Here is a 12,807-nt window from a genome sequence, read left to right as displayed (position 1 = left end):
TTAACGGATCTCTAATTAAATCAATCTGCCCTGTCTTGGACCTGGCCGTTGTGGGTATGTCTCATTAAAAAGCCGAAGTCCCACAGGGCCTATCCAGCTAAGTGGCTAATCAGCTACTCGACACTGAGGTCCACAACAGCACCCAGGAGGAACCGGCTGCATTCCGAAGACACCAGGCAGTGTCCACAAAATCTGGGTTCCCAGAGGTCCCCTTCCCCCCTGGTCCCACGTTCTGCAGATGCAGGTCTGAGTTCCTCACTTCTACTTGTGTGACCCCAGAGAAGTGACTTGTCCTGTTTCCCTCACATGGAAAACAAGACACCACCTCCTTTGCAGGGGCATGGTGAGGCTTAAAAGTATGTATGTCAAAGCGCCCAGTGCAGAGCCTGGAACCTGGCGAGGACTCCAGCCTCAGATGGCTCCTACCATTTCCTCATGTCCCGGATCCACCCGCATCAAGCACAAACATACACTTCCTCCGGTACTCCACCCCGCAGACTGCCCTGCCAAGCACAGGCCACACTTGCCATTCTGCCACCAACTTACTACGTATCTTCAAGCAAGTCCCTCTCCCTCTGTAGACTGAGTTTCCTCATCTATCACATAAGGCTGTTGGGTTTGAATGACCTTGAAGAGCCTTTGCTGCCTGACGTCTGAACGTGCCAGGGTGCCCCAAAGGCCCTCCTGTAACCACCACTCCTTTAACCACAGGCCAATGACTGCTGAATGCAGGACTGGCTGGAGCGGGGCCCTGGGCTGGCACACTGCAGTGCTCCCACAGAGATGATGCTTCACCAAGCCCAGTGGAGGTGATGGGGTATGGCAGTGGGAGTGGGTGTGACTACAGTCTTGAGGTGAAGAATACCCCATCAGCAGCCTTGCTTCCCTAAGTCACCGGAGGAGAGCAGCCCCCAGCCCCAGCTCTGCCCCTCCATCAGACCCAGCACCAGCTCTCTGCCTCCTGTTGCCCACAGAGGCCACTCTGCCAGGAGAGATCAGGAGAGAGCCTGAGGCCCTGCAGGAGTCTGGCCTAATCGCTCCCTGCCTCAGCCCCTTACCAAGTGGCCAAGCATCCTGGAGGCCACACCGGTGGCCAGACAATCAGTTTCAAAGAACAGGAGAGCACAAGGCAGAGTCCTAGAGGCAGGGTCTGAATTTGTACCCATATCCTTCAGCAACTGTCCTATGAGGTCTCTGCAGCCCCATGAGCCAGCACTTAGCATGGGCCCAGCACACACGAAGCGCCCAGTCAACATTGCTTCTTTTCTTCTTTCTTTTAATTCAAGAGGAATCAAGAGAATGTGCTCAAAGACATGAACACCAAGTGAACAATAGGAAGGCCACAGAAAGGGGCACCTGTACCCCAAATTCCAAGACACACAGGGCACCAGTTCACTAGGCCTCAAAATTCAGAGTGGCTCCCAACCTGTTCCTGGGCACCTTCCTGCACTCTAGACCCATGTGGTGCCCCATCATGTTCCTGCCTTATGTGGGGTCAGAGGGAACCAACCCACACGACTGTTCTTCTGTCTCTGGACTGTCCACTTGAGCCAGGATGACCCACATGGGTGGTTTCTCCCCACTGCCCTGCTCATGCCCAGGGCCTGTCCAAAATGGCAGATAACCTAATAACCACTCACTCCTTAACGATGCTCCAGGCATTATCCTGATGAAAACAAATTCTTAGGATACCGCACACAGGGTCACTTTCTTTTGGGTCCCATACAATTGCTTGGACAAGGTTTTGTTGTCAGGGGACAACAGGAAAACAGCCACAGGGGGAAAGTCTCTGTATTTTCTATAAACCTGCCACATAGACCGGGGGACTTTATGCTGCTTCCAGCATAAAGATATCCTGGCATGGTGCGAGGGATAATTCTATCCCCAGTGATCTAACCCACCTCCTTCTACTAGATACCAAAAACAAGGTGACCCGCATGCTTCTTTTATTGCCCTGGCTGCTAGGAAGCTCCAGGGAAGTTTTCTATCTCAAATGTTGTATTTTTCTTCAGTAGAAATTCCCCATGTATTTTGGGGTGTTGACTTGGTTAACTGCACTTGGTACTGTGTACGTGGACTTCCACTGGGCCCGCCAGGTACTTCCTGATGTAGATGAAACATGAGCTGGTGAACTGAGGTGAAGATTCAACACAGCACTGCCCTCCAAGCACCATGTTCAAAGAACAAACCTTCCTCTGTTGAGGCTGGCTGGGGACAGCCCAGGAGTGTCCCCTCTGCCTCCCTGCTGAGTTGCGAGTCCCTATGCCAGCAGCTCTGCTTACCTGTCATGATCCTCTGGGCCTCGTAGGGCTCCATGTACCCAGCACTCTCTCCCTTTCCTGCTTTGCTCTTGAGATCATTCTTGGCATCAAAGGGATCCGAATAGTCATCAGCGATGGTCACCTGCAAGGAGCAAGATGGCAGGAGTGTAAGTCCACCTCTGGCTTTCTGCTTCCCTTCTGTTCATAGTCAGGCTTTGCTCCAACAAACATAAACGAAGCCTGCATCATACCGGCAAGGAGTGGGGATTAGAGACAGGAAATAGAGCTGGTGCCTGTCCTTGGGGAGCTCCCATTCTTGCAGGGGTAACAGAGAGACCCGCACCAGCAGAGCTCCTTGCCTCTGAGCCTGTGCCTGCAGCCTGGCTGCTCCAGGCACAGCTCCGTGAGAACAGAAGGGCATCTGGGTAGAGAACCACAAAGGCAAGAACCTGGAGGGTGTCTTTGGGGGATGTGAGTTGCTCAATTTAATGAAATGGAAATGGAGGAAAGTTGGAAATGAGATAGCAGAAAGCCTAGAGATGCTGACAGGCTCCTGGTGCTGGCTGAGGCCTAGAAGAGCCTGTCTAGAGATAATTATGTTCAGCGTTCCATCTTCCCTGAATCTGGAACACAAGCATGTCTTGGGTAATCAGACAACAATTCGGCGAGATCAACGCACTGCAAACATGACCATGGCCCCAGGCAGACCCAATGAAAACACAAAAGCAGCTCATGGAAGGACAGACTGCCATGGCCAGAAAGAGGCTTATAAGCAATACATTGGAAGACTCTTCTATCACAGATGGGGAAACTGAGGTCCAGAGAGAGAAGGGGCTTGACCAAGACCCTCAGCCAGATCCTCTGTCTCCCAGGGTCATTCTCCTGGCCTCCTCACTTGTCCATATTTAAGAAAACAGCAGTCCCACCACAAACAGAGTCACACTGGGGTAGGCAGTCAGGGCAGGGAGGGGAGTCCTAGGAGTATATGCCAGAATCTGAGATTTGAACATTGCAGAGACAAAGTTCCACATTTTCCCTGGAGGAGAAAAATTCTTGGGCTAAGAGTAAATACGGCAGTTTTCTCTCCCGTTTCTTACTTCCTAAGCTTCAGGAGGGGCACACTTACCAGTGAGGAAAGGACATGAACCCATCCAACCTGTTCCCTGTCACAGCACCCTAGCTCCACTGCAAACTCGCTGTGACCTCTGTTCTTTGCCCCTTTGGTCACATCTGGCAAAGGGCAAGTCCTAAGCCTCCCAGCCAGGGCCACCTAGCTGCCTCTCTTGGGAGGGGATAGGTTAGCATTTCTTTCAACCCTTGGGGTTACATGAATTGTTATTTAAATTGTGGGTTTAATTAGAAACCACAGGAGCCTCCTCTCTCTCCCAGCTCCTGGAATGTAAGGCATTTGAGGGGCCTATAAACCCAGGGGAAGGGAAAATCCCTCTTTATGTGCCTGGTAAATGGCAGCTTGTGGCGGCGGCCCTGGCAGGGTGAGCAAGTGACCTTCAGCTGCCAGGAATGTGATGCCCGCGGAGGGACAGCGGGCAGGGCAGCAGCCCTGTCACTGGAGTGTGGCCGGGGGCTGATGGGAGGCGTCACACATAGCCATCACTGCTCCCCGAACAAGAGCAGGCTTATCAAGGAACGACCCAGGGCTGGAGCGCCCGCCATCTGAGCACGTGTGACCCTGCTGCCACTGTGCTGCCACTGTGCTGCCACTGCTACATCACGGCTGTGGGTCAGGCTCCGAGTCCCAGCAGGGACACTTCCAGATGCTGACATTGTCATTGTGGCCTGAGACTCACTGAGCTCAAATGACACCAGGCAGGGGAAAGATGGGGGTGGGGGAGCACCGGGTCTGGCAATGTCTTTCATTTGATATTTCTACTCTACCATTTGCAGAATACATTAGGGAGAAAATTATACACGTGAACCACTGTCAAACAGAACAGCTCAGAGGCTGATCTGATCTAGGATTTTGTGTCTCAGAGTTCAAGGGACCAGAAATCCAAATGGAGAAAATGATGAGACCACTGGAGATGACATCCACTCTCATTTCTCTCATCCTGGCTTTCCTTACCGTCTCTTTTCAACATGAACGTCCTCCATCTACTCTAGGAAAGGAGCAAATATTTCTCCAAGAAAAGCAAATCATTTTGGGGGAATTAACTGAGGGAGGGGAGGACAGAGGAGGGAGTGGGCTGCAGTCTCCATAATCTAGAAATCAACATTCCAGCTCCTCTCGGAAGTGCTCTGTAATTTGCAAACAGGGAAGGCTTGCAGGATATAAACCAAATCTTTGTTCGCCCTGGGACAGGAGCTCTGGGAGGCCCTCGGTTCAGCAGACACTATCTGTATTTTCTAATTAAAACGAGATCTGAGCTCAGGTTGTCAAGGGGGCCCCCAGCTGCCTGCCCTGCTTACTTCCGTTTCAATAAGAATTTACAAATCCTAAAACCAGGAAAAGCCCCTGGTCCCTGCTGACATATGGTTCCAGTTATACCTGCTGACAGTTGAAAATCCTTCCATTTAAAAAAAAAAAAAAAAGTTTACAATTCTGTTAGTTTAAGAAGCAAATCAGAAGGTTCCTAAAATGTATATTTAATCAATTTGCTTTCCAACTTCAAAGAGAGGTTGGTAGGGGGAGGGAATTTGAGGTTTGAGCAACCTGAAACTTGGCAAACACTCACTGAGCTGTCTGACCTTTCGCAAAATCATGTCCTGGTTTTTGGAGTAAAAGTTTAACCAGGTGCTAGGAGAGTTGAGCAGACAGTTAACCAGAGTGCCGAGTGACTTGCCACAGGCCCTAGCCACCAGCCCTGGGCAATGTAACCGCTGTTCAAGCTGCCCAAGACTCACTGTAAGTCAGGAGGGCTGGCAGAGGGCTTGAGTGGAGGCTGCTGATTTTCTGAGTTAAAAAAGGGAATGAGTTTCCCCAGGGGTGGGCTTGGGTTCCTGCTGAGGCTGACTCTGCTTTACTTTAAAATGCCCTCCAATCTAATTGAACAATTCAACCAAAAAGGAGCCAGTCGGGACTTCTCTGCGGGTCAGGCCACATGGGCACACAGAAGCTTTTCTTGATTTCAAACGTGGATTGGCAAAGACCTGACAGGTATCGGACCCCTTCATGTGACCCGCTCATGGTCCCACAGGGCAGGCGCAGAGCTGAGAGGGGATCCCAGGCCACTGGTCTCACCACTCCACTACAGAGCTGGGCAGCAGCAGAAAGGCAGGCTGTTGGAGCCTGTCAAACCAGTGGGTCACATTCGCTTTCTTGGCTTCCTGGGATGGGTGCACTGGTCCATCTTCGAAAAAGGAGGAGAGTTATGGCTAAACCCTAGGCAAGGCTTTTTTTGCTTTCAAATAAAACTGAAGACCTTGGGTCAGCCCAGTGCCCCAAAGGACTTTCACAGGCTTATAAAGCCGTGAAACTGGGGGTCCTTGAGAGACCTGCTCCAAACTCTTGTTTTGTAATGGCCCACTGTGGCCCAGAGGGTTCTAGACTGCCACCATGTTTGCTGCCTTTCTGACAAGGTTCTGTGAGCTAGCTGCGGACTGGGAGTCGGCACCACAAGCATCCTTTCTGGTTTGCACACACTGCTCTGTGAAACTGGTCCCTCCCTTCCAGTAGTCTGAGGCCTGGGTGTTTTTATCTTGGAAATTTAGCTTTGTGATAGGAAGTAGTCTTCCTGTTCACGCCCAAAGGGAAGCACTAGAGGAAGCTGGGTGTTGCCACTTGACCACATATGGCCACATGCTTCTGTGAGACAGCGCACCTGTGGGGAGAACGGGGTCCTCTCCACATGCTCTCAGTGGAAAGGTAAACTGGTAGAGCCACTTTGAAGGACAGCTTTTGGCAAAACCCATGAAAATCCAAAAATGCATATGGATTGACCTAGCAATTTCACTTCTCAGTATTTATTCCCAAATGTACACAAGGACACGGGCGAGAAATCTCATTGGAGCACAGAATAATGAGAAACCGTAAGCGCCTGCGATAACCATCAGTAAGGGAACTGCTAAATAAACTGTGCTAGCTCCACACGATGAACTATTACGCAGCAGATTAAAAAAAAAAAAGCAGGGGCGCCTGGGTGGCGCAGTCGTTAGGTGTCTGCCTTCGGCTCAGGGCGTGATCCCGGCGTTCTGGGATCGAGCCCCACATCAGGCTTCTGCGCTAGGAGCCTGCTTCTTCCTCTCCCACTACCCCTGCTTGTGTTCCCTCTCTCACTGGCTGTCTCTCTCTCTGTCAAATAAATAAATAAAATCTTTAAAAAAAAAAAAAAGCAGTTGCTCTATATGCACTCACATAGATCTCCACGACGTAGCTTTGAATGGAAAAAAAGCAGGTTGTGGAATGATAAATACAGCATGATACCTATTTATGAAAACTAAAACAGAAACCTTTATTTAATGTAAAGAAGAGGTCTAGGGACATATAAACTTTATTTTTTAAAATTTTTTTAGGTTTTATTTTTCAAGTAATCTCTACACCCGACGTGGGGCTTGCATTCAAACCCCCAAGATATCAAGAGTTGCACGCTCTACCGACTGATCCAGCCAGGTGCCCCAAAGGAGATATAAACCAAACAGATACCTCCTCTGGGACGAGGGAAGGACTGAGATTGGGTGGTTAGAAGAAATCAAAGGAGACTTGTCTGTAACGTTAACACATTTTTCAAATAAGGAAAACTTATTAGTGTATTACACGCAAAACTAAACTTGTAAAAAAGCATGCCCCCTCAAAGGCTATTTTTGGTACAGTAGATAGACTGTTTCCCAAACTTGCCTGAAGATAGGAATGGCCTGGAATGCCTGTTAAAAAAACAGATTCTTAGCCCCAATAATCTATGTATTTAATAAGTAACCCAGGTGATTCTTACCAGGAAAAGTTTGAGAAGCTTTAAGTGAGAGCCAGCACCCTCCCCCACCAATCTAAAGCTAAGCCTCCAGATATCACTTTGGAATTTCACTTTCCCCAGGTATTTCTCAGCCATGTTCATTCAACTGAGGCAAGAAGTCGATGTTAAATGCAGTTCTCGCTTGCTTTCTTCCCTGGGGATTAAGTGGAATAAGAGATGACCCAACATGCCTTGGTCCATTTCCAGAATCAAAGATGTGGAGGTAATGGCATTCCCTGTGCAATTCTGAGGGCTGGCCCCAGATGAAGCAACCCACCCTGGGCAGGGCGGAGAGGGTTACTAGGCAAGACCCTGTCCTGCCCCACCCTAGGAGGGGAGGCCAGGTCTGACGACAGTCCTGGCCTTGAGGCTGTGTGAGGCTCTCTGTCCTGAAGCATAGACCCTTTTGGGCCAGTTATACCTGGCTCTTGGCAAACTCTGCAGGAAGATCGAACAGCCCCACGAAGGGCTGACAGGACGGTGGAGAGCAGCCACTGCGGAAATGCAGGGAGCATCCCCAGTAAAATCACTTCAACCTTGGTATAAAGAGAAAAAAAAAAAGTAAGGAGAGGGGGAATAGCTGCCACCTTCCAGGAATGGGTGACCTGCACTGTCCCCACTGCCCCACGGGTACATCCTCCAAGCCATAAGGTCACTTCCACATGCTCTGCTGCCTGTGGGAACTGGCAGCCTCAAGCTGGCCCTGCTCAACCACTTGTTGAATGAGGCAATTTAAGTCTTCCCCATTGTATGCTGCTTTCCTCTCCCTGGGAAGTGAGGGGGCAGCACCCCATGAGGTCCTGGGTCCTTTCCAGGCCCAAGACTTCTTTCTGCTCTACCCCAGAGCAAACTACATATGAACACACCTGGGAATGTTCTACATGGTCCCAGCTGGATCATTTCCTTGTCAGGTTGCCATTAAGACCGTACATTAATTTTCTTAACAGTTTGGGGGTCACAGATCTCTTCAGAAATCTGCTAAGTGATGAAGTGTGGCTCTCTCCATCAGGTTTATATATGCCTGCAAAGTGAGGGCACATTTCAGAAAGGTCAGGAGCTCTATGTTAAGACCCACCCCCCATGCATTTGGGCTCTTTTAAAGAACAGCTAAGACGAGATGTACGCTCTATGCCTTAGAGTGGCAGTGGGTGCTGACCCTCATAATTCAACACGCATCACTCAACTGGCTGAAAATACAGTGTGGGGTGTGACCGGCCTGCCATTTGTCTGGGGAGTGTGAGGGCACAGAAAGAGCGGCCTGAGGCGATGTGTTGTGGCTTACGGCCACACAGCACTCAAGGCGACCTGGCCATTTCGCTCACTCTGGAGGTCAAGAGGGCTCCTTGAAGGTGATCAAACAGCATGCAGGGCATGAGGTGGCAGCCTCAGCCAGAAGGCTCCATGCCTCTGTCTCCTATCAGGGGACTAGGCAGACTGAAGTCCTGGTCCTCCTTTGAGATTCACCATGACACAGGTCCTGGCAGGCATGATGTCCCCATGATGGAGGATATTTGGAATTTGTGGAGAGCAGACGACATGCCAACTAAGAGACGACATTAAAGAAACAGGGATCTGGGGGTCTGGAGAGGGCTTTAAATGACCAGCAGGCTGCCTGGGAAAGAGGCAGTGGACAAATGTTCTGCATAGACCCAGAAACTATACAGAAGCAAGCTCAGTGACTCAGAAAGGCCATCTAAAGGAACACACTGCCTGGAAACCAGAGTTCTTATCACTTCAGTGTCAGAGCAGAAGTGCCAAGGTGGGTGTCTGCTTTGGGTGGAGGTCAGCTAACCAGGTATCACCTGTCTGTGCAGTTTTCTTCGCACAGATTCAGCTGCCCCACAGCAGAAGTTCAGCTTCGAGAAATGCCTAGATGGGTGGTTGTCTGCAGAATCCCCAACGTGACCAAGGCAGGCGGTATGTCCAAAGCTCCGAGGCTAACCTGTGACAGCCAAGCTGCAGCAGCTGCCTGGGGCCGGGTAGATACACAGGAGAGGCAGTGGCACCCGAGGAAGGACACCAGCAAGCAGGGACAGCCCAGACAAGCACAGTTCCGGAGTGCAGCTGGCTCGGCCACAGCCTTGCTGGGTAACTCTGGGTGACCTGCTTTATCTCTCAGTTTCAGCAATTCCCCTGTGCCATGGAACAAAACCGTTTGCCATCTCAGCTTCACCTGAATGTTGTGAGGAGCAAACACTGAGATGATTTGGGGATGTGTCAGCAGTTTATAAAGAAAAGGCTATCGTGGCACCTTCTGGGTGCCCAGGATGGAGCTACATCCTGGGGAGGGTCTCTGCCCACAAGAAGCAGAAATTTAGTGAAGACAAAACAAAGACGGAGAAGAACCCGTCAAGCCCCAGTGGTGACAGAGGAAACTGGCTACCTTTAGGCATGACAACAACTGACACTGTTCTCAACCACAAAAAGAAAAAATGTTTGTGAACAACCCTTTCCTCTCCTTCTATGCTTTGGGAAAGGTGTACCTCCTAGTTGGGGGGAACCAGCCAAGAAGAGAACCTCTTGGGATGCTCAGGGCTACCCCACCTGTGTGCTGGGAGACAGTAGTGTGCTCCTGGTCTCTAGGGCTCCGAACGGCTCACAGAACCCCTGTAAGACACACGGGGTTGTGCGGATGTCCCAAATGGAGATACTAGCAAGCGCCATCTGCTTGCCTCTCCCTGTCCCTGACTTTGACCATCATAGACCAACTTTCCTTACAGGCATACCAATAAATCATTTCTGACATGGTAAGGAAATTAATTTGGGGAAGATTAATTAGCTACATTCATGCATTCAGCACAATTGGAAATCAGATGGTGGGGTTGTGGGGCGGGGAGGGGTTCCACACCAACCTAGGACTGATTTCCTTTCTCTCCTCTGAGGTTTGACTCAGCCATGCAGAGTTACCTCAAAGTTCTAAGCCCCTCTTTCATGCATGGAGGTCAAGTGCTTCTAGTGATGGGGAGTTCATGACTTCCTAATTCACATATTTGGGACAGTCTTCCTCCAGCAGGCGCCATTCATTTCTTTGTGCAGACCTTGGGTGCTCTATTGTACACGCCTCTTTAAAGAACAGCCAGTTACCTGCCCCTACCCCCCCATGTCGGGAGGCAAGGGGTGTTTTAAGTGGTCTCCACTGGTCTTTCCAGTCCTGCCCCTCCCACGGCCACAGCTGCTTGACTAGACACCTGCAGGCTCCAACTTGTTAAGAAAAACACATTTCAAATTACAGCCTCTGTCAGCTCCTCTTAGGCCCTGCTTGCTCAGCCCCCCTCTCTCTCTCACATACACAGTCACATACACATCTCACCCTCCCTTGGTTTAACCCTGTGGAGAAGGCTCTGGATCCCGGGTGGGAGGCTGCTGGAGTGGAGCCCGGCCCAGTCCTCTGTTTACTCCAGAGCTTACTCTTAAGTGGTAGGGACTAGCTTCTCGGCATCTCTCAAGCAGCGCAAGATTCTATTTTGAACTCAAAAATAGCTCAGTCCTAGAATTTCTTCATTGCTTTCGGCCAGGGCCAAAGTCAGAATTCACAGCATCCCTCCTGAGGACAGAAGCACCCAGGGGTCTGCGGTCATTACATGTGAGGTCAGAGCAGAAAGAGCCCTGGGAGATAATGGAGTCCAGTGGGTTTCAAACTTTCATGTGTGTAATTGTGTAAAGGAAATCTCACATGGAACCCCAACATATGCTACACTGCCCGCAGTCTGAAAATCATGAATTCACTGGGCAAAAGGCCTTGGGTGCGTGGGTGGTAAAGGTCAATGCCAAAAACAGGTAACTCAAGGTTTCCTAACACTCAGGTCCACACTGTTTCTGCAGTACCTGATTGGTATCTAATTTTTCTCTTAAAATCATTCCTGAAATGGTGTACCTGGCTGGCTCAGCCGGAAGAGCATATGACTCTTGATCTTGGGATTCTGAGTTTGAGCCCCATGTAGGGTATGGGAATTACTAAAAAAAAAATAAATAAAACTAAAAAAAAAAAAAAAAAAATCATTCCTAACATTGTCAGTTTGCACAATCACTCTCCCCACCCCCAGGAGAAGCCCCTTAGCACCTCTTGCAAGGACCACCACCCACATCATCCACCCCTGGGCTCTGGCTCAGCGCTGTCCAGCCCTCTGACAAATCCCATCAACCTCCACCCACCTTTCCAGATAGTTCTTTCTTGCAAGCTTCTTGCTCAAGTGGGACAAGTGTTCCTCCTTGGGTTTGGGGTCACTGCCTAGAAAATCCTCTCAGACCAGCCCTGGATCAAGGAGGGTAAGACAGAGGTGGCTGGGCGGCTCAGCTGCTTAAGCATCTGCCATTGGCTCAGGTCACGATCTCAGGGTCCTGGGATTGAGTCCTGAGTTGTCAGGCTCCCTGCTCCGTGGGGAGTCTGCTTCTCCCTCTCCCTCTGCCCCTTGCCCGACTTGTGCTCTCTCTCTCAAATAAATAAATAAAATCTTAAAAAAAAAGGTTAAGATCAAGACCAGGATTTTCTTCTTTGCAGGACACTTAAGGCTAGAAGGATAGGAGAATTATCATCTGGAGCAGGGACATGGGATGGCCCTGAAAGGCCCTTACTTCTCTATGCCTCAGCTGCCTTGTTTATAAAATGACGACAACAGGATGAAGACAAAGCGAACCACTACTAAGGGAGGTAGAACAGGCCCGGCACACAGCAAGCACTCAAGACATGTCAGGTGTGACTATCACCATCTCAACCCATCATCCGGCCTGATGGATTCCCTTGTCTTGTGGGAAAAGCAACTGAGGCCTGGAGAAGGGAAGGGGCTTGTGGAGGTCACCTGGATATCCAGGAAGAGAATGAGTCACTGGGGTGAAAAAGCCAAATTCCCAGCAAATCCCAACCACAGGAGAACCTGTCATTTGGTAACCTATCTTGCCTGCTTCCAAAATGGGTTTTGGACAACTGAATTCAAGTCCTTTTTCCGCTCTTGGTAGGCCCGGCCCTTCTGCCGCTCCCTTCCCGAGAAAGGATCAGGAATGCCCGTGAGGCTTTCTCACGGTAATAGAAGACTCTGTACAGTAAGAACAACTTCTCCAGTGTTCTCACAGGAGAAGTATGTAAAGCAAAACAGCAGAGCCTAGAAGCCAAAGGCCTTCCTGAGGGCTATGGTACCTTTCAAAGCCAGGCCTCCATGCAGGCCATGGAGGTGAGCAGGGGTGGCTGGATGATGGGGTCTCTCCAGCCTGTATGAGCTCCGTGCCCAGAGCTGCCATTAAAGGGAGAAAGGGCTCAAGCCAGGTGCAGCCCGTGTGATTGGCGACAGTGGCCCAGGATCCTTAATAAGTGAAGGGGTGCTTCTCTGGATGGGTCCCATTAGGATGATGCGTGCACATTTCTAACAGGAGAGCAGCAAGGCAGGCCGGAGCAGCTTTAAAACACAAGCAGCACTAAACAGCTGCCCTCCCCCAAGAGTTACTGCCTTTTTATTGAGGACACGCAGCATGGGCCATAATTACCACCACCGTATTTGAGGGTTCCCAATTATATATATTCCACTTAATGGTGGGTGCTCAATAAATGGTGATTCACTTTTTAAAATGATGCCATCTTCTCGAGTCCTCCAGCAACCAAGCCTCAATTAACTCTTTCTCACATGCAGACCTCTAGGCTAAGAAACTGTCCC

At 50.2% G+C, this 12,807-nt stretch overlaps 1 protein-coding gene across 1 annotated transcript in view; it reads right to left on the bottom strand.

Moving 5' to 3' along the window:
• SHB (SH2 domain containing adaptor protein B) overlaps nucleotides 1–12,807 on the bottom strand; it is a 135,199-nt gene that overhangs the window by 83,175 nt on the left and 39,217 nt on the right. The window contains exon 2 of the mRNA XM_045780639.2: nucleotides 2,283–2,403. Coding sequence (XP_045636595.1) covers nucleotides 2,283–2,403 — 121 coding nt within the window. The remainder of the gene's footprint in view (nucleotides 1–2,282; nucleotides 2,404–12,807) is intronic.

Source organism: Ursus americanus, chromosome 18, assembly GCF_024610735.1.
Source record: "Ursus americanus isolate L20-20 chromosome 18, mUrsAme1.1.p, whole genome shotgun sequence".
Lineage (NCBI taxonomy): Eukaryota > Metazoa > Chordata > Mammalia > Carnivora > Ursidae > Ursus > Ursus americanus.
The sequence above is the reverse complement of the archived record's forward strand: the minus strand, read 5'-3'. Positions and strand labels throughout refer to the sequence as shown.